The 25,551-nt window shown below is 37.3% G+C and overlaps 3 protein-coding genes across 3 annotated transcripts; 2 read left to right on the top strand and 1 right to left on the bottom strand.

The window, feature by feature from the left end:
• The first annotated feature begins 1,288 nt into the window (after positions 1–1,288).
• On the top strand, positions 1,289–4,653 carry glod5 (glyoxalase domain containing 5). The gene is made up of 4 exons (XM_058650131.1): positions 1,289–1,397; positions 2,923–3,078; positions 4,021–4,176; positions 4,334–4,653. Exons 1-4 carry the CDS (start codon positions 1,341–1,343, stop codon positions 4,475–4,477), a joined length of 513 nt encoding a protein of 170 aa, XP_058506114.1. The 5' UTR covers positions 1,289–1,340; the 3' UTR covers positions 4,478–4,653.
• Positions 4,654–7,823: 3,170 nt separating this feature from the next.
• irg1l (immunoresponsive gene 1, like) lies at positions 7,824–11,828 on the bottom strand. The gene is made up of 6 exons (XM_058650153.1): positions 11,689–11,828; positions 11,440–11,494; positions 11,160–11,347; positions 10,711–10,803; positions 10,154–10,359; positions 7,824–9,071 (listed from the first exon to the last, which is right to left on the bottom strand). The coding sequence occupies exons 1-6, from the start codon at positions 11,704–11,706 to the stop codon at positions 8,144–8,146; spliced, it is 1,488 nt and encodes a 495-aa protein (XP_058506136.1). The 5' UTR covers positions 11,707–11,828; the 3' UTR covers positions 7,824–8,143.
• Positions 11,829–12,106: 278 nt separating this feature from the next.
• Positions 12,107–17,133, top strand: si:ch211-153b23.3 (uncharacterized). The gene is made up of 11 exons (XM_058650071.1): positions 12,107–12,164; positions 12,630–12,815; positions 13,132–14,595; positions 14,685–14,777; positions 14,862–14,966; positions 15,066–15,175; positions 15,271–15,462; positions 15,565–15,727; positions 15,821–15,986; positions 16,139–16,233; positions 16,324–17,133. Exons 2-11 carry the CDS (start codon positions 12,659–12,661, stop codon positions 16,407–16,409), a joined length of 2,631 nt encoding a protein of 876 aa, XP_058506054.1. The 5' UTR covers positions 12,107–12,164; positions 12,630–12,658; the 3' UTR covers positions 16,410–17,133.
• Positions 17,134–25,551: the final 8,418 nt, after the last annotated feature.

Raw genomic sequence — 25,551 nt, 5'->3', positions numbered from 1 at the left:
TGTGAATTCATGATGCCATCACTGAAACGCAGCTCCAAGACACCAGCAGCACTCATGCAACCCCACATAAGGACACTGCCACCACCATGTTTCACTGTAGGCACCGTGCATTTTTCTTTGAATTCCTCACCTTTGCGACGCCATACAGTTTTGAAGCCATCAGTTCCAAAAACATTTATCTTGGTCTCATCACTCCAAAGTACAGAGTCCCAGTAGTCTTCATCTTTGTCAGCATGGGCCCTGGCAAACTCTAGGCGGGTTTTTATGTGCCTGGGCTTTAGGAGAGGCTTCCGTTGGGACGGCACCCATGCATGCCATTCCTCTGCAGTGTATGCCATATTGTGTCACGGGAAATAGTCACCCCAGTTTGGCTTTCTACTTCCTTGGATAACTGCAGTGAACTTGCATGCCGATTTTCTTTGACCCTTCTCATCAGGAGACGCTCCTGTCGAGGTGTTAACGTCCGTGGACGACCTGGACGTCTCTGTGAGATGGTTGCAGTTCCATCTTTTTTAAATTTTTCTACCACTTTTGCTACAGTATTCTGACTGATAAGTAAAGCTTTGCTGATCTTCTTGTAACCTTCACCTTTGCGGTCTAAAGAAATTATTTTCTTTCTCAAGTCTTGAGACATTTCTCTTCCATGTGGTGCCATTGCTAACAACATGAAATGGGAAGGGGTTTATAGTCAACTGTCTGCTGGACACCTGTGTGATGAATAGTTAGACTCACCTGTGGTTGATTATTGTTAAACTGGACATTTGTAGTCTAAAATTTAGCCTTGTTACAGAGACTTTCAGTGGGGTGTACTCATTTTTGCATCACCCCAATTTGAGTAAAACTATACATTTTGTTCTCTAAGTTATATTATTATCCTTACTTTCAAGTTATAAGTTAAACAGATGTTAAATAAAACTTAGTCTTGTCAACATTTTGCAAATTGTTTTTGTTTTCATTGAGATATTGTTTAAAATGGTACTTTTCGAAGGGGGTGTACTCATTTACGCTGAGCACTGTATATATATACACATATACATATATATGTATATATGTATGTATGTATGTATATGTATATGTATATATATATATATATACATATATTTTATATATATATATATATATATATATATATATATATGTATGTATGTATATATATATACATATTATATTATATGACATAATTCACATCAGTGAGTGAATACAAAAACAATGTCACATCTAACAAACTGAATTGGACATTGGTTTTGATTTAGCTGATAACTGAGTCACATGCAGTGGAACACGGAAGTGTGTGTGTGTGTGTGTGTGTGTGTGTGTGTGTGTGTCCACCGTGGTCGAGTATGGCGCTCCGCACCGTCGTTAACCGCCTGTCACATTTTCAGAGACACTCTTTCAAGGTAGCTTTTATCATTATCTGCTCATTTGCCGCTGTGATGTTTCATGTGTTACTGTGTGTTTCCTCTGGTGAGCGAGTTCGTCAGCACTGTTACACTTAAAAGTCCAGACTTTCGTGTGCAGAAAATCAAAGTGGCTGAATTTACATCTGCAACAACTCATATTCTTTGGAATAAAACATCCGCTACATCACTGAAAAACATTTAACGTTTTGTTATTCGCCATAACTCGCTCCACTAAAGACCTTTCAGGCAAAGGGTTACTGTGTGCACTACACAAGTGCACCACACAGCGGCGCTGCTGGCGCAGAAACGAACTGTGAAGACGACGTTAATTTTTCATTAGGTTTGATTGAAAGTGACAAAACACAAATAATGAACTCTTTGCTTTTAGATAAGTTATTAAAAAAAACAATAGAATAATAAAAATATAATTGTTACAACTATATTATATTTTAGATATTCAGAATCACCTTTATTGTCATTATACAGTGTACAACGAGATTAAAGGACAGCTCTAGTAGTGCAAGTAAAGAGATAAGAGTAGAAGAAAAAAGAACAAAACAGTGCACCAACACCTTCGACAAAAAAAAAGTATTCAAAGTATTTACAGTGGGAGCCACTAAGGGAAATATGCAGTATATGATACAGTACATTGTACATTGTACAGCAGAGTGGATGTGTGTGGGGTGTGTATATTGCACGGGTACGAAGTGTAAGAATATTGCACTATTTTATATATAAAAAAAAAAAAGAATATTGCACTAACAGATTGGAAGAGTTACTTAGTGTTAAGCACTCTTATTGCACTTGGATAAAAGGTGTTTGCAAACCTAGAGGTGCGGGCCTGGATGGACCTGTACCTCTTTCCTGAGGGCAACAGTGAGAACACAACAATATTGATATTAATTTAAATGATATCTTATGACTGAATGATTCAATGATATAGAACTAAACTCCGATTCTTCTATCTATTCATCGATCCATCTGTCTGTGTACATCTTGGATCCTTTCCTCGCTATTGTGTTATCTTAGAAAACGTGTTGTTTCTGGAGACTACAGGAGTAATAAATGATGTGTTATGTCCGAATTATCTGACCATTATCATATACTGTACTGTATCGGCATGTGTCTGTGTCTCCATCAACCGTTGATTATGCACTACAGACATAATACATAACTGGAAACTTTTGTATTACGGAAACTTAATGTATGTCACTATTGTGTTGTGGGTGTATTCGTGTGAAGAGAATATGAAACTTACAGGGATTACTTATTCAATATGTAGCAAGACTCCTGGGATCTATTTTTTTGACCTACTTCTATTTGATTCCCTGAAGTGCTTTGTTCTTCCCTTGTGAAACATAAACCTGTGATGCTGAGTTTTTGTTGCTGGATTCCTTCCTTTGTCTTTGTTATCACATTTATAAATACAGTTTATACATGTAGTGTATGTGTTCATTGTGTTCTCTGCTGTGAATTATTCTCTTAATCAGCTTCCTAAATGTACTTCTTTCACCTCTGTTAGATTGTCACCATTCAAACACCAGGAGCTGTCAAATTCAAAACAACTTGTCCCGTAGAATTGAGTCACCTGGACCATTTGGTTCTCACAGTGAAAAGTGTCCCAGACACCATCACATTCTACACCTCAGTCCTTGGCATGGAGGTCATCACGTTCAAGGTATTATTATAATAAATAATAATAATTATTGTTATTGTTGTTATTATTATTGTTAGTAGTACTATTATTATTATTATTTAGTATAGTGATATGGGTGATATATTATTTCTTTTTAACTAAATAAATGCTAATGTCTTACAATTATTTACTCTTATGTTGATTAATGACTGATGCATGAATTTCAAAACGCCTAGAAATTTGCTAAAGATTAAGTCATTATTTAATTAGTAAATGAATGGCTCCAGTACAAAATCAGGATGCTCACCTACTGTGCTTTGCTTCTTCATCAAGAGCACATTCCACATTATAATTGTACAATAGAAGCAAAAGTTAAATAAACTGCCATTAAGTGTCATAATCATTTAATAGCACCAGAGCCGGTTCAAGGCATAAGCAAGTAGTTGCTGGTGTGTGGAAAAAAATGTTTTAACCTATTAAAAAAATTCTAGAGTTTGCTTTAGATATATTCAGATATCTAAATAATTTGCACATCTGTTCTAAAATTAAATTGGTTTACTTTAATTCAAGGTGAGTATCACCACACTTAGTTCTTGTCTAGGCCACTTTTGTGATTTTACTGCCCTCTAAGGTTAAAAAAATAACACAATGCATCAATCAATGCAATTTTCAGTGTTGCATTGGTAATAGTTGAGCATCAAGCAACCTCTCTGAGATGGTGGGAGGGGGCCCCCCAAATCAAATTCAGCTCAGGGCCCCATAAAGGCTAGGGTTGGCCGTGAATGACACCATAAAATCAACATAAAAAATGCATTATTTTCACAGAGATTTAAAAAAGAAAAAAAGAACAGAAGAAATACTTACCTGTGCTTCTGGTGCGAGATAACATCCACTAGATGGCAATCTTTGATCAAAAGTCACTCATGTATGAGGAAACTTGGGCATTTCAACACTTCTCACACACATCATCTCTGCATTTTCAAGGGAACCCGTAAGGCTCTGTGTTTTGGCCAACAGAAGATTAACCTTCACCAGCTCGGTCAGGAGTTTGAACCCAAAGCCAAGCATCCGACCTCAGGCTCTGCAGACCTGTGTCTTATCACCAGCACCCCTCTGGGGACAGTTGCTGCACATCTGAAGGTACTTCATGCACCATTATAGACTTGAATGTCCTGTTAGGTGACTACCAGTTAAACCACTTTGCCGTCTATCTGATTATGTACAGATATGTTACTTTTCTCTGAGGATTAAGATGCCACTGCTGTGCTCAGTGTCACATTCTGCTTCCTCTCTGCAGGACTGTGGAGTCGAGATAGAGGAGGGTCCTGTGGAGAGGAGCGGGGCTGCCGGTCCCATCACGTCTCTGTACTTCAGGGATCCAGACCACAATCTCATTGAAGTGTCAAAGTATAACCAGTCAACATCAGATGGGTCATCTTGAGAACCCTTTGATCATGTTAGTGAACATGAGGAAAGTTATTTGGGCCCTGTAAGTCACTGCACTTAAGACAACACGTGCTAAATAAATAAAAATAATTTGGCTTTGCAGAAACACTGCTCATGACTGTGACTATGTATGTACAATGAGAGATTATACCCACAACATGTTGAACAACAGTGTGCTCGTCTCTTTTATCAGCCGATAATAATATTTTATGAAGCTATTGATATTTCTATTTTTATGATGCAGCTTATTCAACTCTACTTGGTACGAGACTTTGACCTTTTCTTATACTATTCCTACTATTTCTGTCAATGCAATTGCTTAAACCATTGTTGACTAAACTAGTGTGCCACTTTTAAATATAAACAAAAACGTATACATGCTGATGTATTACTTGAACAAGACACTTAAGCCCATGTTTCTCCTGGCGGCTGTGCTGGCAACGTGTGAATGGGTATGAGCTTTGAGTGGAGCTAAGGCCTTGAGAAAAGACATATATACTGTAAATACAGGCCATTTGCAACATTTAAACGTTTTCATCCCATCAAAGTCCCTCATGTCGTGTCTGATAGTATTGCTTGACAGCCCATTTTCAGATGAAAAATACAGGATACAAATAATATGACATCATCAACAACAAAAATCATAAAGGTCATGCACTGCAGATTTAATATTGACTGGTTGGTCCTTTTTAATAGAGAGAGAATCATTGGTCAACACTGAAAAATGAAACCGTTGAATTATTAAGATAAACTAACTTAACTTTACCAGAACAAAAATATCATATCACTCACTCACTCTCATCTTCTAACACTTTATCCTCCACATGAGGAGGCGCTGGTGCCAAGGCCAGTTAACATAGGGTGAAAGGCGGGGTACAGTCGCCAGTCCATCACAGGGAAACATAGAGACCAACTATTATTGAATTAGTACAGCACACATTAAATCAAAATATAAGTGTAAATTATGCCAACATTAGCACAATAACTATCTGTAGTCCAAAGGCAGGTAACACGGGACAGCACACAAATAAAATGGACACATTATAATACAAGTAGCCAAATATACTGTATTGTTGTGTTGATGCAGTGTAAATGTTTTCTCAGCAATGAGTATGATATTCAATTTCCCATATAATCATTTTCTGAATGCAGTTATATAATGCACTGAAGAGCAAGACACACTTTTCCTCTGATGCTCCAGAAATCACTTGGTTATGGATAGCCAGGGGAAGGAAAACAATTGTCCATTTCCCAGCTGTAAACCAAACCTGTTGTTTGTCTCAGCCTTAGACGTATACAAAGGTTGTCTTGCCTGCAGTCATTTGAGATTGTGCGATTATAAACTTGTGGGTGTACTGCTGTGGGTTATTTGCATGTAGTGCTTCCTTTTACCTTTATGGAATATAAACCTAGAACTGAGTAATTGTTGTTTCTGAAGGTGTGGTTGTTTTTTTTGTCTTGAGTGACACCTTTACATTTATATATTTCCTTATGGTAAACACAGCATTGCAGGAAACACTGATGCCGGTAATTCTTTATCAACATTGATGGTTTCCTTATTGCTCAGGTATGTTTTATTCAGTAGCAACTCATTTATCCATGTTATCCTCAAGTAGTATCATTAACTGAAACAGTGTTTGCTGATGTGTGCTGATATGGATACGGATACAGTTGAGCAGTAATACAACATTAATGTCCAGTAGACCATAAAATTTAATCCGTTGTAGTTGTAGTGGTGTATTGGTGAGTACTGTGTCCTATGTAGCAAATAGAACCGGTCAATCAAGGGCCTTTCTATGTGGTTTGGAGGTTTCTCCCCGTGTGTATGTGGGTTTTCTGCAAGTCCAAAAACATGTGGGTGTCAACTGGACACACTAAATTGACCGTAGGTGTTAATGTGAGAGTGAACGGTTGTTTGTCTCTGTATGTTTGCCCTGCGATGGACTGGTGTCCTGTCCAGGGTGTACCTCTTTCACCCAACCGGGAGTGGCGCCAGATACGTAGCTCTTGTACTTAGTTCTCTTTTTGCTCTTGTATTTATTTAGATATGTTTATTAGGGCCCAAATATTACCGTAAATGCTGCAATTATGCTGCATCAGAGAGGTAACGCAAACCCTTTGTGCACAAACATTGTCATTTTGTTTATAATTTAAATGTCATGATGTCATTCACATACAGTATATATGGCACGTATATGACACATGGTTGGCTACACTGAGTAAGATGTCTCTAATTTTACCAGTTGCAAGTATAAATGCATTACTATATATAATAATAATAATAATAATAATAATAATAATAAAGATTTTCTGACTTAATAGAGAAGACACACGTGGCCTAGTGAAGCCTAGTGGGCTGTGATAGTACTACTAATTTTGCAATGTATATTATATATTATATTTATGATATATATTGTTGTAGGATGTGTACGATAGATTATAAGAAATACGTACAAGGAATAAAACAAAGCCATGAGTGAGCTGGTCAGCATACAGGCCTATCATTTCAATATTTGAACTCAATGCTAATTATGGGTAGATTGGTATTAATGTTTGATGGATATGTTTGAAGCACTTTGAGAGTGAGCACTTTGTTGCTGAAGCTGAACCTCTTAAATATGACCTGGAGCCCAGCTGTTCATAATGTGAAATCGACTGTGCCATCTTCATATGAAAACAGTAAAATATATGGGAATTATTGATCGTAGTCTCGTGTGTTGATCACAGTCATGATATAAAAGTTTGGTAATGGCAGCTATCGATATTATATGAGCTTTAGGTCACGTCTATAGACCAATACGTGATACCTTAAAAAAAACATTTTCTTTTATTTTGTGTAGGATGCCAGTTTCATTGTGACTTGATATCACATATTTTCCCACAATCATATAAAAGGGAATATCATAGTTACCCTTACCCTAAACTAAACCTAACACTAAAACCAGTACTTAATCCCCAGAAGCCTGTTATAGTTGGGTGGACCAGCTAAAATGTCCTCACAAAGACAGGCATGTGTGTAGTTGGAGTGCTGCTGTGCTTCCTTGTCAAATATTAACTTTTGGACCACTGACTGTAGGAAAAACCCTCTTTTTTCCGCATTGAGAAAACCTGTGTTGCATCTCAGTTACTTGTAAACCTGCAAATTCCTTACTTGTTTCAACGGAATGACCCAAACTTCCATTTTAAATGATGTTTTGCTATTAGATTATGTCTAACCCAATAACACACTCATTTGCTGTAATTTAACTACACTACTGAGTAGTTATGTACACATAATATCTGATGTGTGTATTTTCTTCTCAGCAAAAAAAGAACAGATGAAGAAGCCATTTTATAGACTGTGCTTTTTATTAAAACAAAGACACGCCAACAGAAATGCACCTTGTGATATTGATTTCTTCATTAAATAAAACCACAACAAAATAGTTAAGCAATATACATTTGATAAATATGTAATCACACAGCTCAATTTCAATGTTTTCCAGCACTGGTAATGAGGCATGTGGTATAATTGTACAATTATAAAGTGCATGATTCAGATGAGTAATATTCTTCAGTTTTTGTTCGGATAAATACATAATTTGAGAGTTAATTGTTTGGCAGAATTTATTCTACTACTTTATTTACAATATTTTCTGATTTGCTGCACTGCATGTTGTTTTTATTGCAGCTGTGACAAAAGAACTCCGCAGTCCCCAATTCTGTCCAGCTCCTCCACCACATCAATCAACATCTCAACCTTTTCTGATGGAAGCACCACACCCGCGTTGTTTCTGAACTTCTTCGCCAAGCTCTCATTGGTCAGTGGGTTGCGCCAGTGGCCGTAGAAGGTGTCACATCGAGCCTTCAGAATGTCTCCTCCAACGAGTGTCACCTGCACTTCGCCATACATGCGGTTGAAATTAGCCGGATTGTCGTCGGGATGCTCCAAATGAACACGGCTCAGCAGAGCAAGCAGCTCGGGCCGGCTGATGGCAGCAGGGGTGAAGGACTGTACAGTCACCTCTCCATCAAGGAGAGCGCTGCAGGCATTGAACTGGAAGGAGTGGCGTGCCTCATGTTCAGACTCAGGGAAAGGCCTGTTGATGTACTTTGATTTGGGGACTCTGAGCTGGATGTCCTTGATATTAGCTGGTGAGACAGTGCCAGTGCCCACCCCCACAAGCAGCTTATGGAGAGATGCTGCGGCATCTGCCACCCAGTGCATCCCCAGATGGGCAGGGAAGCGCTTGAAGCCCATGTCCTGTTCTTCTAGCAGGAACACATGGCCCTCATCACTGGGTGATTCTAGAAGCTGTGGCACATAGTCTTCATAAAAAGCACTGAAGCCAGACACTCCCGCGACAACATCTAGGATGAGGGGACTAGCCTCTAGACCTCGGGAGGCCAGTAGAGCTGCCTCTAGCCCTAAACGTGAGGCATTGGCGATGTGGAGGGGTTTCGACTGAGTGGCAGCATTAGCCATTGGGGCTCCAGATAGAGAAGCAGCTATGGCTAAGGCATGACTGCACTGGGAGGCATCCAAGGACAAGAAGCGAGCACAGGCAGCTGCACTACCCATTGTCCCGACCACGCTTGGAGGGTGAAACCTGATGAGAACAACAGACAAAAGAAAGACAGTTGATTTGGAGTTACATAACCCTTGAGACACCATGGCATAGAGTGAGAGATGGCATGCAGCCATAGAGGCGTTAATGGTTGGTGTGCGATGTGTGTCAAAAAGCCCCAAAATGCACTGCAGTGAGTACAATCCAGGCTTTTGTCTTACGACTGAAGGAGCATTTCAAATACAGTCGGTGCTGCCCATCAGTATAATCACAGCAGGCATCTTGTGTGTAAAGGTGTCTCTTTGTACAAACAGCTTCTATTTTACATCCCTCTCCTTTCCGAGGAAACTACGTATTTCAGGAGTGAACACTATTTCAAGGGTGTTCCAAGTCTTACGTGTGCATGACAATTAAGTAAATAATGCAGCGGGTCATTTAACTTGCCAAATTGAGTCCTGTGTGGTGTGACATTCTCCTCCACACGGTTAACTGTGCTGACATTACCCACAGAGTCTCTACTGTCCCTGAGATGGACATTATAACACACTTTTCATGGCTCATTGACACCTCTAAGAGACTGTATATTAGACTGCCCTGACCCTAAACCAGTAATTTCCAAAGACTGGGTCGGGACTCACAGATGGGTCGCAGGATATTTATTTGGGTCTTCAAGCTAATGTGTTGATTTCTCCCAACCATGTTTAGATTTATGTGTATATATATATTTAAAATAACATGCATATAATTAAGTTGTAATTCATTTCTCAAACATCTCTTGGAAATTATTTGTTTACCAATTCAAAATGATATTACGAGGTGATATTAAGAAATGAGTCGCTACGTTATACACAAATTAGGGTAATGATAGTTTGCCTTCTTCAAATCCCAATATAGAATGTTTGGGAAACGCTGCTCTAAACCTCAAAGTCAAATCTGGATCTCTTAAGATTTATATTGATTTCCTACTTGTTTTCCTTGTAGAATATAAATGTAAACCATTCAGCAAGGAGTTCATATTTATTCAATATATGGTTACGTTTAGTGCATCACCTGCTGCTGTTAGCCAGTATATTACAGTGTAAATCTAGGTATTTAAATAGTATAAGTCACCATGAAGTGCTTACCGTTTGGGGATGTTGTGGGCCTCATTAGAGAACCTCATCAGTCGCCCCTGGATCTCGATACCGACATTGAAAGCCAGCAGGAAGTCCAGGCCATTGGGTTTGTGGTTAAATGGCATCATGTCACTCAGTGCTAACACAGCAGGAAGGACTGCTCCTGATGGATGAGTGGCAGGGTGCCACGTATCATCAAAGTCCATGGAGTGAGTCTGAAGCAGAAAGAGATCAATAATAAAATGCCTGTCCATAATTATCTATTTATGTTGAAAATAATTGGATGGTCAGTGATAAACCATTCCATGCTGCTAACTCTGTTCACTCCCAGTCAACACTCACTCCCTAAACTACTCTCCATGACCAGTGTGCATTAACCATAAAATCTCTTAAATGCTTAGACTGGGGGAGATTTCAGCTGCAGAAATTAACTTCACATCGTGCTGGACTCTTTCAGCCCAGCAATGTTTGCAGACACAAAGATGGAAATTCAATTTGAAAGCCAGGTCAATTAAACAATTTCATCAACCCTTCCTGTCCAGACTGTACCACCTATTTATACTCACCGCCACTCCGTTGACAAAAGCTGCCAGTGTCGGGGACAGTTTGGTGTCCTTGCGTCCGTATACAGAGCAGATGTCATCAGGAGCGTACATGTGCTGAGGGGAAAGGACAGAGACAGGTAAACAATGATTCATCACAAGGGTATAATAATAAAACTTTAACCACACAGAATGAAAACAGTTCTTGATATAGCTTGTGCACCTTACTCTTCAGGCTCAGTAAGTTTCCTTGTAAATCATGTCAATATGGGAAATTTGTGGAAAACAGTCCCCAGATTTTGAAAACCTCTCTGTTCCCAATGTATATGACTTCATTTTTGCCTTCTTTCCTTAATCTCATCTCTCCTCACATAGAGTTGTACTGACTTAGGATGACTGTTTATAAAAAGGCAGGCCTTGCTCTTTATCTGGCTCATTGCCTCACATAAAAATGTTGCTCTTGACTTAATCACCTGGCAGTGCTGCAGAGCCAGTTCAAACACTTCTGTTGTGCTGCCAATCAGACCAACCCCAATGCTGTCCAGCACCATCCTTTTGCTGCGATGGAGGACTTTGGGGGACAAGTGATGAGGTTTTATTTCACTGATGAACTTCCCAAAACTGGATGTGACTGTTTCCTCCGGGGCTGGGTGCTTCAAAACTGCAGGGGAACAGAGTAAGTAATGTTCAGATAAACAATAGTAACTAAGTATGAAAGAAATGTTGAGTTTTTTGTGAGAAAGTTGAGTTTACCTTCTATTGCTGATTTGTGCAGCCCTCGGACAGCCCACATTGGTCTAACAGTTTTCTATTAGAAATAGAAATTAGAAATTAGAAATTAAAAACACAGCAAGTCACTTTGTTCTTTAACATTTCCTAGCAGGAAAAATAGTAGTACAAGCAACTTACAGCAACTGTAAGTTCAGTCTTTCACTGAATAGAGTTTTGGCAATACCGTCTCAGACATGAACTATCTATTTAATTTGATAAATGAATCTTTACCTGCAGTGTGGAGATCATGGTTCAAATTGTTCGCTTCTTTATTGTTGCTCGTCTGCTTTCTCTCTCCTCTGGTGCAGTAGTTTTGCTCTCAACAGGTTGAAGTTGAAGTTGCTGATGCTTTTCTGAGGGAGAAGGCACCTTATATAGTCCAGGACTCACAATAACCTGTTATCCCAACCGGGAAGGAACTTTGAAGGACTGGCATATCAAAAAAGGGTGGAAATTCCACATTGGTCATCATTATCATCTTCATCACCGGCATCACAGTATCACCTTCTTCAGAAGAGGAGGGGGAAGGAGTGGTACTTTATTGTTAAATTATTACAATTATGTCACCTCTTCGGTTGCAGGTTACAAGATAGCTTTGGGAATTTTTCACTGACTCCTCCCTACTATGAGGAAACCTTATTTATGAAAAACGTTCACTCCCTCTTCAGAACAACTCATCAGTTCATTTGTCTGAGGATCTTCACCAGGTAAGACTTCATTTAGTTTATTGCTGCCTAATACTAAGGCTTAATCACATTTAACCTTTCAATGCTTTGTAATGGAATGATGCTTTTCACATTGGCTGACATGTTGCAGGTAGTTGAAACTGAATTAGAGAACACTAAAATGTTCATGATTAATAAAACACCAGCACTAATAAAGTTAGAACTGACAGAATCAAAAATAGTACTTTACTATGTGGAGTGCTATCTTTGTGGTAAATTTAAATGAGGGCTCAAATGTCCCACTATGCTCACTTTCGCCTGCTGTTTTCCAGTCGCTATAGAGCTGAAACGTTGAATATATGTATTCATCACTTTAGTCATATTTCAACAGTGGGACAGTCGTTACCGACCTGCATTTCACCCCCAACTACCATAAAGAAATGTTCAGGGAAGTTTAAACACATAAATAATTAATGTACCTTTCTGTTTTTTTTTTTTTTTTTTCAGTGTTACTGCTTTCTGACAACAAAGACATAATGGCAACATCCGATGGGTTTCCAGCCAGTTTCTATGGTGAACCTGGGGTGTTGGGCATGTTATCCAATGGGATCAGTGCATTCCTTGTCCTTCTGCAGAACTTTAATACAGCCCGTAGTGGCACTGAACCAATGGGAGTGGAAAACATACTTGCAGGTAAAGAAAAAGAAAACCTCCTAGAATTTGACTTTTTTTCAGTGGACACTGTGCATTATCTGCCTTGCACAAAGCAAAAGTAGATCAAATTTACTAATACAGTACAAACCACATTCCACATCAAAGGCAGACGAGGAGGAAATAATATCTTTCTCGTTTATCCAGTATCCTGAGATACTGACAACGCACAGCTGCATTGGCCACCATCCAGTGTGCACCACAGACACACAAATTGTTTTTAGTTTTAGTCATTTTAATTCAATTTTTTTGTATTGGTGCTGCTGTTTTTGTAATTCCAATGCAATATGTTCTATAGGTGTCCATCTCATCCTGATTGGTGGTATATGTCAGCTGGTGGCCGGACTGCTTTCCTTCAGAAAATATGATCATCTGAGTGGCACTGCCTTCATTGGTTATGCTGCTCTGTGGGGCAGTTTTGGTGCCACTCGAATCTTCTTTGGTGCCTTACCAGAAAAAAACACCACTACAACGTCCATGTCTCTGAATTCCACCACAGAGCTCCTTGTGTGCAATTTATGCCTCTCCACAAAAGAGTCTGCCGTTGCTGGTCTGGTTCCCTTTATCCTTCTGTCCTTCCTCCTAGCCTTCTGCTCTGCCACAGTCAACTATATCATGCCTTTTGTTTTTGGGGCCATCACTGCCACCTTAGTGTTTGAAGCAGTGGGCCTAGTTTCAAGCTCCTGGGCTCTTGTCGTCTCGGGGGTTCTTGAGTTGCTCATTTTGATTTTTGCAATCTACGGTTCAGCTGCACTGCTGATCAAAGGCCTGACTCAGCGTCTAGTCCTCAAAGGTTTTGGTACCCCCCTCTTTAATGTTCTCTTGCTGGGGACTGCCAACTCAGCGAGCACACAGAGCATTGGTCAAGAGAAGAAGAAAAACACAAAATATGCAGAACCCATGGCCTTAGGTTTCTTCTGTGACACTGTTGCCCCTTTCATCTTTGCTTTCTATAGCTTTGGGTATGTTAAAGCCTTCGGCCTGGGTGTTGTATGGGTTTCCATCATCTCAGTAGCCCAGCTGTTCTCAAGCTACTATGCCCATCTGCGCCAAGATTGTTACCACACAACTAAATTTGGTTTGCATGCTACATATTGGCTAGTGAAAGCATGGGAGGAGTTTGTGGTATCTGTCCTGATTGTGGAGGACAGTAACTTGGTTTCAGGGAGGGAAGCTCTAGTGGGGAACTGGTTCTTTGTGGTGGCAGGCTTGGTGCTCTGTGTGGTAAGCCTGAACATGGATGTCCTAGAACTAGTCCACAACATATTCTTTCTCCTGCTCACAGTCTCAACAATCCCCCAGATTCCTCTCCAGGCTTCCTATATTTTCTTTGGCGTAGCTTGCTCCCTCTTCACCACAGCCTCTCTGTATGGTACCTTCTCACGTCTCATCAACACGATAGCAGAGAAGTCTCTCATCCCAATAGGCCCGCAGCCCATTTCCACTGAACAGCTACAGAAGGCTTTCATGTGTGGCAGATATAAACAGGGAAGACAGGAAGTACTGCCCCAAACAGACCAAGACTCAGATGCCCTGTTCTACATTTCCAATGGACTTGCAGCTCTCTCAGCTCTTCATACTCACACGTCAAGCTCAAACCCGTCCTTCCTTCATTTGACTGTCCCTTGGGTCCTCATCTCTGGAGCCATCATACAGGCCTATGTCAGCCGCCTGCAAGTTACAGGAGGTGGCCGTTTTGGGTCTGTCATTTCATCCATCTATGTAGCAATATGGGCAACCTGGACCTGGTTTAGATTTGCAGGTATGTTTATATATATAATGTGATTAGATGGAGATTTGATCTGACTGAATTACACACACAAAAATAAATCCCCCCTCTTTTCCCTCCAGGTAACCTGCTCCAACATTCCACAGAAGCATCCTATGGTTTTACAGCCGGAGCTATTGCTTTCTTGGTCATTAACACTTTCCTCATGCTGATAGGTAACTGTTTTAAAATAAAAAAAATCTCTTATGAATGCTATAATTAGATGAGCCAGTTTTAATTCTGTCAATTGTTTCTTTCAGCTGCCTACAAGAATCTTGTTTTGCTCTTTCTAACAACAGTCATGGAGGTTGTTCTGGTCTGTTTCCTGCTGTCCACACTGCAGCAACTCCCATACCAACTAGAAAGTAAACATATAACCTCATTCTCAACATGCAAACATTTTATCAGCAGCAAAGCCACCAATCAAAATGTTCAAACATCTTCATGATTTTCTTTTTTTACAGTTGCCATGCTTGCACTTCTTTCAATAATTTGTATGTATGGAGCTCTGGGCTCACTGGTCAACTGCATCTTCTTGTGGAGACTACTGCCAATGGGCCCTGCCTTGTTAAAGGTAAATGAACAGAAGAGTCATTCCTCTGCTGATTCTTTAGTGGGCTTCATTCTTTTACTTGATGATCATGTTCCTCTCTCTGTGACCTGTCTCAGGAAAAGGGGAAGAAGGAAACATCTCCAGGGCTGCCCTGCCCTGTTGCTGATTCCCGACTCACCAGTGGCCTACAGATGATCGCTGGTCTCCTGGAGGAAGGTGGAGTATGTGGTGCTCCCACAGACACAGTCTATTGCCTGGCTGCCTCCTGCAAGAATCCTCAGGCTATAGAGAAAATCTACAACATTAAAGTAAGCATGAAAAGTATGGCACAAATTGAAGCCCAGTGTAGGACAGATCACTAGATCCTCACTGTGTGCTACCTGTGAAACTTATCTGCCTGATGTCTCCAGGACAGACCAGCAGAGAAGCCCATCTGTATATGCATCTCAAGCATCGAGCAGTTGGTAGCAGCTAGGCCTCCCTTCAGTCCTCTGCTTTGGGAGTTTATGAAGAATGTGTATCCTGGAGGAATCAGCTGCATCGTCAGCAAAGGAGACTGGCTTTACAAACTGGGTAAACAGTCCACAGCAGCTGCAGTTAAAACAGTATGTGTGACTTTGGTTAAGTAATGGCAGTCACCATGCATTTTTTTTTTCCATTTTGTAGGAGTGGGACCAGCTTATGACCGTGTTGGTACCACCGACAGTATCATGATCCGAGTCCCAGACCACACTGTGACCGCTCACCTATGTGACATGACTGGACCCCTTGCCATTACCTCGGCCAATCCCAGCGGAGAGGCAGACAGCACCCACCACAGCATGGTCATTAAGTAAGTGTCTTCACCAAACTTTGCTGTTCCTATGTCCTCAGCTGAAATTCAGTTAACCCACTACACACTGTGGCACGCCGTGTTAGGTAAGAGAGAATCATAAACTGGAGCATTTCACTCACCCGCTCTGTTGCCTTTCACTTTACCCATAGTCGACTGGGGCACAAGATCCAAGGAGTTCTCTGTGATGGGTACTCAAAGGAAGTTGTTGCATCAACTGTGGTCAACTGCCTGAAGATTGATGAAGGTACAATGAAAGCATGTTCCCATTGCATTCTCTCAAATTTGTGTTTTCTCAAACACCATTTATCTCAAGTCTATTTCACTCTTTACACAGGCACCATCACCATTGTGAGGGAAGGCTGCGTCCCCGCAGTGAAAGTCAGGCAGATCTTCGACAGAGTGAAAGCCACAATGCTGTGATCGTCCCATAACTCACTGCCTTCCTTTCCTGAGAGCCTCGTCACACCTGGTGTCCCACCACTACTGGGTCAAGTGGCACAAATACATTAGAGGAGTGGTAAATGATTGTATAAATTCAGAATTTATTCAAACTTTATAAAACTAGTTTGTAGAACACCTCTATCAAAGGCTTGATATGAGAAGGTTGCATCTTAAAATGGGGAAATTAAATGTTATGACTGTTAATTTGAGTATACTTGGTATGTGTTTTTCTATTTTCTTTAACAGTAACAAATATAGAGCATTTGTATTATTGTATTAGTGCTCTGCTTTATGATCATTATTATTTTATACTTGTCATATGAAATTTACAGAATGCTCATCAAATGAAATCTCAAAAATGTATGAACAATTTCAGGGACACTGTAAGAAAAACATGAGCAAAACCAAAGGAACAGAGCTGTACATGTATGTGTGTAAGTTGTGTTGTAAAATGTTCATTTATACCTCAAAACATTTGTAATAGATGCCTTACAGTCTCAGCAAAGTATTTTCTTTTCCATATAAGGAATCACACCAACTTGAAGCTGTATCACTGTGATAAGAAGTGTGGGAGATGTAATATTTCTGTTAGATGTAAATTTTTTGTGAAATGTGGTCAGTCTGCAAACACGTATTTATTGGAAATAGAAAATGTAACTTATGTTGTTGTATGTATTTAAGCTCACTGTACCGTTCATTCAATTCTGTGACAATAAAAAGATTAATTTTAAAGACATGGTGTAGCACTGCTTTCCTGAAAGTGAAATAATAACTTCACCAAGTAAAGTATATTTAAGGACATCAAATTTGTTTGAGCCTTGTCCGTTTTGGATTGTTTCGAAGTAAAATATGACAAGGGGGAGGAGAGTGTCAAAAAATAAATGCACAAGTAAAAGGATTGATGCTGCGTAGCCTATGTGTGTCAGATTTCTCCTGGTTTTTATTATCAAATCAAATATATAAAATAACTGGTGCATTTTTGGAAAAATGAAAAAAGATGAATATATAAAACATGTACTAGTGCATAAGTAAGGAAGGTTAGACCACACACAAGACCATGGGTATACACAAGACAAAGACTTTTCGAGACTGAGACCCAGTCAAGACCAAGACCAGCAACAAGGTGGGACATTGTGTCAGTGGTGCATGTTGGTCTTGAAATTGTCTGTCTTGTCTTCCCCTGTGCACTCAGGGGAAGGTTTGTTAGTGTGTTCTATTTGTGCTGGTTGTATTCACACAACCAGTCGCATGGGTTTCATCAGCACAATAACCAATAAGTCACATCAAAGCAATTTTAGTGGAGGCACCTTGTTTTTTGCCAAAGCAGAGTAACATGGCCTAAACACTGTAACTTCAAATGGAAAAAGCATATGCATATCTTATGATTGTATCTTATTTCTATAGCACTTTTTAAGAGATATAATAAGAATACTGTAGAGACAATATGTAGGCAACATACAGGATAACATTACTGTTATCCAATATAAATGATTTAAAGGTGACAATATTCTTCACTAAATAAGTGAAACTGAACCTTCCAGTGGCACTAGAGGAGAAGTGAGATCCTCGTGGATGTTACGATCAATCCTCTGGGGATCATGAGTTCTTCTACCACCGACTTCTTATAATTCATCGCGTAGTTGTTGAAATGTTTTAGTTTGGCTCAATGTGTCGCACAGAATAACCAATCCACTCTGGACTACTCTGAGGAACATTTATCATCAGGGTCATCTCCAATAGCATTAGTCCCATTCTGTCAATGCTTAGTTAGTTTGAATAAGAAAAGGTGTCATGTGGTGTCACTTAAATATCAGCATTTCACTGACATATTGTGAGCAGTTGTTGTATGGTTATTGTTCTTTTGTCTCCTCTTCAAGAAGTAATCTTTTCAGCTTTTTGAGAGTCTTTTATTTGCAAGACTCCGGTGTTGGTGTGGAATTACATCACTTCACTGCCTTTGTTGAATGAATTGTGTTATTTTTTCCAGTGGGGGAGGTTTACAAAGAAAACAGAACAACTTTAAACAGCTGAAAGTGCACAAACATATTTTTAATTTCTGAAATAAATAATAAAAGGAAAGACAGTGTATTTGAATTGTTTATCACTGTAAGATATCAAAAGCGAATAGAGCGATGAGGTAGATTCAACAACAAAGAAAGATCAACAATCAGAACAAATAATATGTGAATTTCACAGAAGTTCACAAGTAATTATAAAACATGTCAAACATTTACATGTCATATCATTTACAAGATATGAAATTCGTAAGAGATTCCCTATCTTTGGAAATTCACAACCCCCATTCTTTTAATTTAACAAGGAAACTATTCTTATTTATTATCAGGAAGCTATAAATGGTGGGTGGATTAAGAGTTATACAGGTGTATTTTTCTGGGGCGTCAACCTGCTCAGTTGAAGAGGCTGTATTATTTTTTAAACACAATAACGAAAGTACGATGAGGAAGGAGGAAAGAGTGGTGACTGTAGAAGGTTACTGAACAATGAAATCATTGTTGATATTAACTCTTGAACAGTTCCTTTGTTGATAATCACACGTCAGAAGACAAAAGTCACCGCCCTTAAACGATACTCAGTGTTCAACCATGACTCAATTCAGTTTCCGTCTGGATTTACAATAATTATTAACACTTAAATTACATTTAATTTAACCTCTCCCGGAACAGTGTTAAGAAAATCTAATGAATAAGCATTCAATTCCTACTGTATACTATGACTTTTTGACTCCTTTTGGACGACATACTATACTATGACTTTTTGAGTGATTTTGGACAACATACTATACTATGACTTTTTTGAGTGATTTTGGACGACATACTTTACTATGACTTTTTTGAGTCATTTTGGACGACATACTATACTATGACTTTTTTGAGTGATTTTGGACAACATACTATACTCTGACTTTTTTGAGTGATTTTGGACGACATACTATACTATGACTTTTTTGAGTGATTTTGGACGACATACTATACTATGACTTTTTTGTATCATTTTGGACAACATACTATACTATGACTTTTTTGTATCATTTTGGACGACATACTATACTATGACTTTTTTGAGTGATTTTGGACGACATACTATACTATGACTTTTTTGTATCATTTTGGACAACATACTATACTATGACTTTTTTGAGTGATTTTGGACGACATACTATACTATGACTTTTTTGAGTGATTTTGGACGACATACTATACTATGACTTTTTTGTATCATTTTTGATGACATACTAAACTATGACTTTTTTGACTGATTTTGAAAGACATACTATACTATGACTTTTTTGACTGATTTTGGACGACATACTATACTATGACTTATTTGACTGATTTTGGACGACATACTATACTATGACTTTTTTGAGTGATTTTGGACGACATACTATACTATGACTTTTTAGTCATTTTGGACGACATACTATACTATGACTTTTTTGTATCATCTTGGACAACATACTATACTATGAATTTTTTGAGTGATTTTGGACGACATACTATACTATGACTTTTTTGTATCATTTTGGACGACATACTATACTATGACTTTTTTGAGTGATTTTGGACGACATACTATATTATGACTTTTTTGAGTGATTTTGGACGACATACTATACTATGACTTTTTTGAGTGATTTTGGACGACATACTAAACTATAACTTTTTTGGGTGATTTTTGACAACATACTTTACTATGACTTTTTTGACTCATTTTGGACGACATACTATACTATTACTTTTTTGACTCATTTTGGACGACATACTATACTATGACTTTTGAGTCATTTTGGACGACATACTATACTATGATTTCTTTCAGTGACTTTGGACGACATACTATACTATGACTTTTTTGAGTGATTTTGGACGACATACTATATACTATGACTTTTTTGAGTGATTTTGGACGACATACTATACTATGACTTTTTTGAGTGATTTTGGATGACATACTATACTATGACTTTTTTGAGTGATTTTGGACGACATACTATACTATGACTTTTTTGAGTGATTTTGGACAACATACTATACTATGACTTTTTTGAGTGATTTTGGACGACATACTATACTATGACTTTTTTGAGTGATTTTGGACGACATACTATACCATGACTTTTTTGTATCATTTTGGACAACATACTATACTATGACTTTTTTGTATCATTTTGGACGACATACTATACTATGACTTTTTTGAGTGATTTTGGACGACATACTATACTATGACTTTTTTGAGTGATTTTGGACGACATACTATACTATGACTTTTTTGAGTGATTTTGGACAACATACTATACTATGACTTTTTTGTATCATTTTGGACGACATACTATACAATGACTTTTTTGAGTGATTTTGGACGACATACTATACTATGACTTTTTTGTATCATTTTGGACAACATACGATACTATGACTTTTTTGAGTGATTTTGGACGACATACTATACTATGACTTTTTTGTATCATTTTGGACAACATACTATACTATGACTTTTTTGAGTGATTTCGGACGACATACTATACTATGACTTTTTTGAGTGATTTTGGACGACATACTATACTATGACTTTTTTGTATCATTTTTGATGACATACTAAACTATGACTTTTTTGACTGATTTTGAAAGACATACTATACTATGACTTTTTTGACTGATTTTGGACGACATACTATACTATGACTTATTTGACTGATTTTGGACGACATACTATACTATGACTTTTTTGAGTGATTTTGGACGACATACTATACTATGACTTTTTTGAGTGATTTTGGACGACATACAATACTATGACTTTTTTGAGTGATTAAGGACGTCATACTATACTATGACTTTTTTGTCTCATTTTTGATGACATACTAAACTATGACTTTTTTGAGTGATTTTGGACGACATACTATACTATGACTTTTTTGAGTGATTTTGGACGACATACTATACTATGACTTTTTTGTATCATTTTGGACAACATACTATACTATGACTTTTTTGTATCATTTTGGACGACATACTATACTATGACTTTTTTGAGTGATTTTGGACGACATACTATACTATGACTTTTTTGTATCATTTTGGACAACATACTATACTATGACTTTTTTGAGTGATTTTGGACGACATACTATACTATGACTTTTTTGAGTGATTTTGGACGACATACTATACTATGACTTTTTTGTATCATTTTTGATGACATACTAAACTATGACTTTTTTGACTGATTTTGAAAGACATACTATACTATGACTTTTTTGACTGATTTTGGACGACATACTATACTATGACTTATTTGACTGATTTTGGACGACATACTATACTATGACTTTTTTGAGTGATTTTGGACGACATACTATACTATGACTTTTTTGAGTGATTTTGGACGACATAATATAACTTTTACTTTTTTGTCTCATTTTGGACGACATACTATACTATGACTTTTAAGTCATTTTGGACGACATACTATACTATGACTTTTTTGACTGATTTTGGACGACATACTATACTATGACTTTTTTGAGTGATTTTGGACGACATACTATACTATGACTTTTTTGAGTGATTTTGGACGACATACTATACTATGACTTTTTTGAGTGATTTTGGACGACATAATATAACTTTGACTTTTTTGTCTCATTTTGGACGACATACTATACTATGACTTTTGAGTCATTTTGGACGACATACTATACTATGATTTCTTTCAGTGACTTTGGACGACATACTATACTATGACTTTTTTGAGTGATTTTGGACGACATACTATACTATGACTTTTTTGAGTGATTTTGGACGACATACTATACTATGACTTTTTTGAGTGATTTTGGACGACATACTATAATATGACTTTTTTGAGTGATTTTGGACAACATACTATACTATGACTTTTTTGAGTGATTTTGGACGACATACTATACTATGACTTTTATGAGTGATTTTGGACCACATACTATACTATGACTTTTTTGTATCATTTTGGACGACATACTATACTATGACTTTTTTGAGTGATTTTGGACGACATACTATACTATGACTTTTTTGTATCATTTTGGACAACATACTATACTATGACTTTTTTGAGTGATTTAGGACGACATACTATACTATGACTTTTTTGAGTGATTTTGGACGACATACTGTACTATGACTTTTTTGTATCATTTTGGACGACATACTATACTATGACTTTTTTGAGTGATTTTGGACGACATACTATACTATGACTTTTTTGTATCATTTTGGACAACATACTATACTATGACTTTTTTGAGTGATTTTGGACGACATACTATACTATGACCTTTTTGAGTGATTTTGGACGACATACTATACTATGACTTTTTTGAGTGATTAAGGACGTCATACTATACTATGACTTTTTTGTCTCATTTTTGATGACATACTAAACTATGATTTTTTTGACTGATTTTGGATGACATACTATACTATGACTTTTTTGACTGATTTTGGACAGCATACTATACTATGACTTTTTTGAGTGATTTTGGACGACATACTATACTATGACTTTTTTGAGTGATTTTGTACGACATACTATACTATGACTTTTTTGTATCATTTTGGACAACATACTATACTATGACTTTTTTCAGTGATTTTGGACGACTTACTATACTATGACTTTTTTGTATCATTTTGGACAACATACTATACTATGACTTTTTTGTATCATTTTGGACAACATACTATACTATGACTTTTTTGAGTGATTTTGGACGACATACTATACTATGACTTTTTTGACTGATTTTGGACGACATACTAAACTATAACTTTTTTGGGTGATTTTTGACAACATACTTTACTATGACTTTTTTGACTCATTTTGGACGACATACTATACTATGACTTTTTTGACTCATTTTGGACGACATACTATACTATGACTTTTGAGTCATTTTGGACGACATACTATACTATGATTTCTTTCAGTGACTTTGGACGACATACTATACTATGACTTTTTTGAGTGATTTTGGACGACATACTATACTATGACTTTTTTGAGTGATTTTGGACGACATACTATACTATGACTTTTTTGTATCATTTTGGACAACATACTATACTATGACTTTTTTGAGTGATTTTGGACGACATACTATACTATGACTTTTTTGAGTGATTTTGGACGACATACTATACTATGACTTTTTTGTATCATTTTGGACAACATACTATACTATGACTTTTTTGAGTGATTTTGGACGACATACTATACTATGACTTTTTTGAGTGATTTTGGACGACATACTATACTATGACTTTTTTGTATCATTTTGGACGACATACTATACAAGACTTTTTTGTATCATTTTGGACGACATACTATACTATGACTTTTTTGTCTAATTTTTGATGACATACTAAACTATGATTTTTTTGACTCAGTTTGGACGACATACTATACTATGACTTTTTTGACTGATTTTGGACAGCATACTATACTATGACTTTTTTGAGTGATTTTGGACGACATACTATACATTGACTTTTTTGACTGATTTTGGACGACATACTAAACTATAAATTTTTTGGGTGATTTTTGACAACATACTTTACTATGACTTTTTTGACTCATTTTGGACGACATACTATACTATGACTTTTTTGACTCATTTTGGACGACATACTATACTATGACTTTTGAGTCATTTTGGACGACATACTATACTATGATTTCTTTCAGTGACTTTGGACGACATACTATACTATGACTTTTTTGAGTGATTTTGGACGACATACTATACTATGACTTTTTTGAGTGATTTTGGACGACATACTATACTATGACTTATTTGTATCATTTTGGACAACATACTATACTATGACTTTTTTGAGTGATTTTGGACGACATACTATACTATGACTTTTTTGAGTGATTTTGGACGACATACTATACTATGACTTTTTTGTCTCATTTTGGACGACTTACTATACTATGACTTTTTTGTATCATTTTGGACGACATACTATACTATGACTTTTTTGAGTGATTTTGGACGACATACTATACTATGACTTTTTTGAGTGATTTTGGACGACATACTATACTATGACTTTTTTGACTCATTTTGGACGACATAATATAACTTTGACTTTTTTGTCTCATTTTGGACGACATACTATACTATGACTTTTGAGTCATTTTGGACGACATACTATACTATGACTTTTTTGTATCATTTTGGACGACATACTATACTATGACTTTTTTGAGTCATTTTGGACGACATACTATACTATGACTTTTGAGTCATTTTGGACGACATACTATACTATGATTTCTTTCAGTGACTTTGGAGGACATACTATACTATGACTTTTTTGAGTGATTTTGGACGTCATACTATACTATGACTTTTTTGAGTGATTTTGGACGACATACTATACTATGACTTCTTTGTCTCATTTTTGATGACATACTAAACTATAACTTTTTTGAGTGATTTTGGACGACATACTAAACTATGACTTTTTTGACTGATTTTGGACGACATACTATACTGTGACTTTTTTGACTGATTTTGGACGTCATACTATACTGTGACTTTTTTGACTGATTTTGGACGACATACTATACTATGACTTTTTTGAGTGATTTTGGACGACTTACTATACTATGACTTTTTTGTATCATTTTGGACGACATACTATACTATGACTTTTTTGAGTGATTTTGGACGACATACTATACTGTGACTTTTTTGACTGATTTTGGACGACATACTATACTATGACTTTTTTGTCTCATTTTGGACGACTTACTATACTATGACTTTTTTGAGTGATTTTGGACGACATACTGTACTATGACTTTTTTGTATCATTTTGGACGACATACTATACTATGACTTTTTTGAGTGATTTTGGACGACATACTATACTATGACTTTTTTGTATCATTTTGGACAACATACTATACTATGACTTTTTTGAGTGATTTTGGACGACATACTATACTATGACCTTTTTGAGTGATTTTGGACGACATACTATACTATGACTTTTTTGAGTGATTAAGGACGTCATACTATACTATGACTTTTTTGTCTCATTTT

This window comes from Solea solea, chromosome 14, assembly GCF_958295425.1.
Source record: "Solea solea chromosome 14, fSolSol10.1, whole genome shotgun sequence".
Classification (NCBI taxonomy): Eukaryota; Metazoa; Chordata; class Actinopteri; order Pleuronectiformes; family Soleidae; genus Solea; species Solea solea.
The sequence above is the reverse complement of the archived record's forward strand: the minus strand, read 5'-3'. Positions and strand labels throughout refer to the sequence as shown.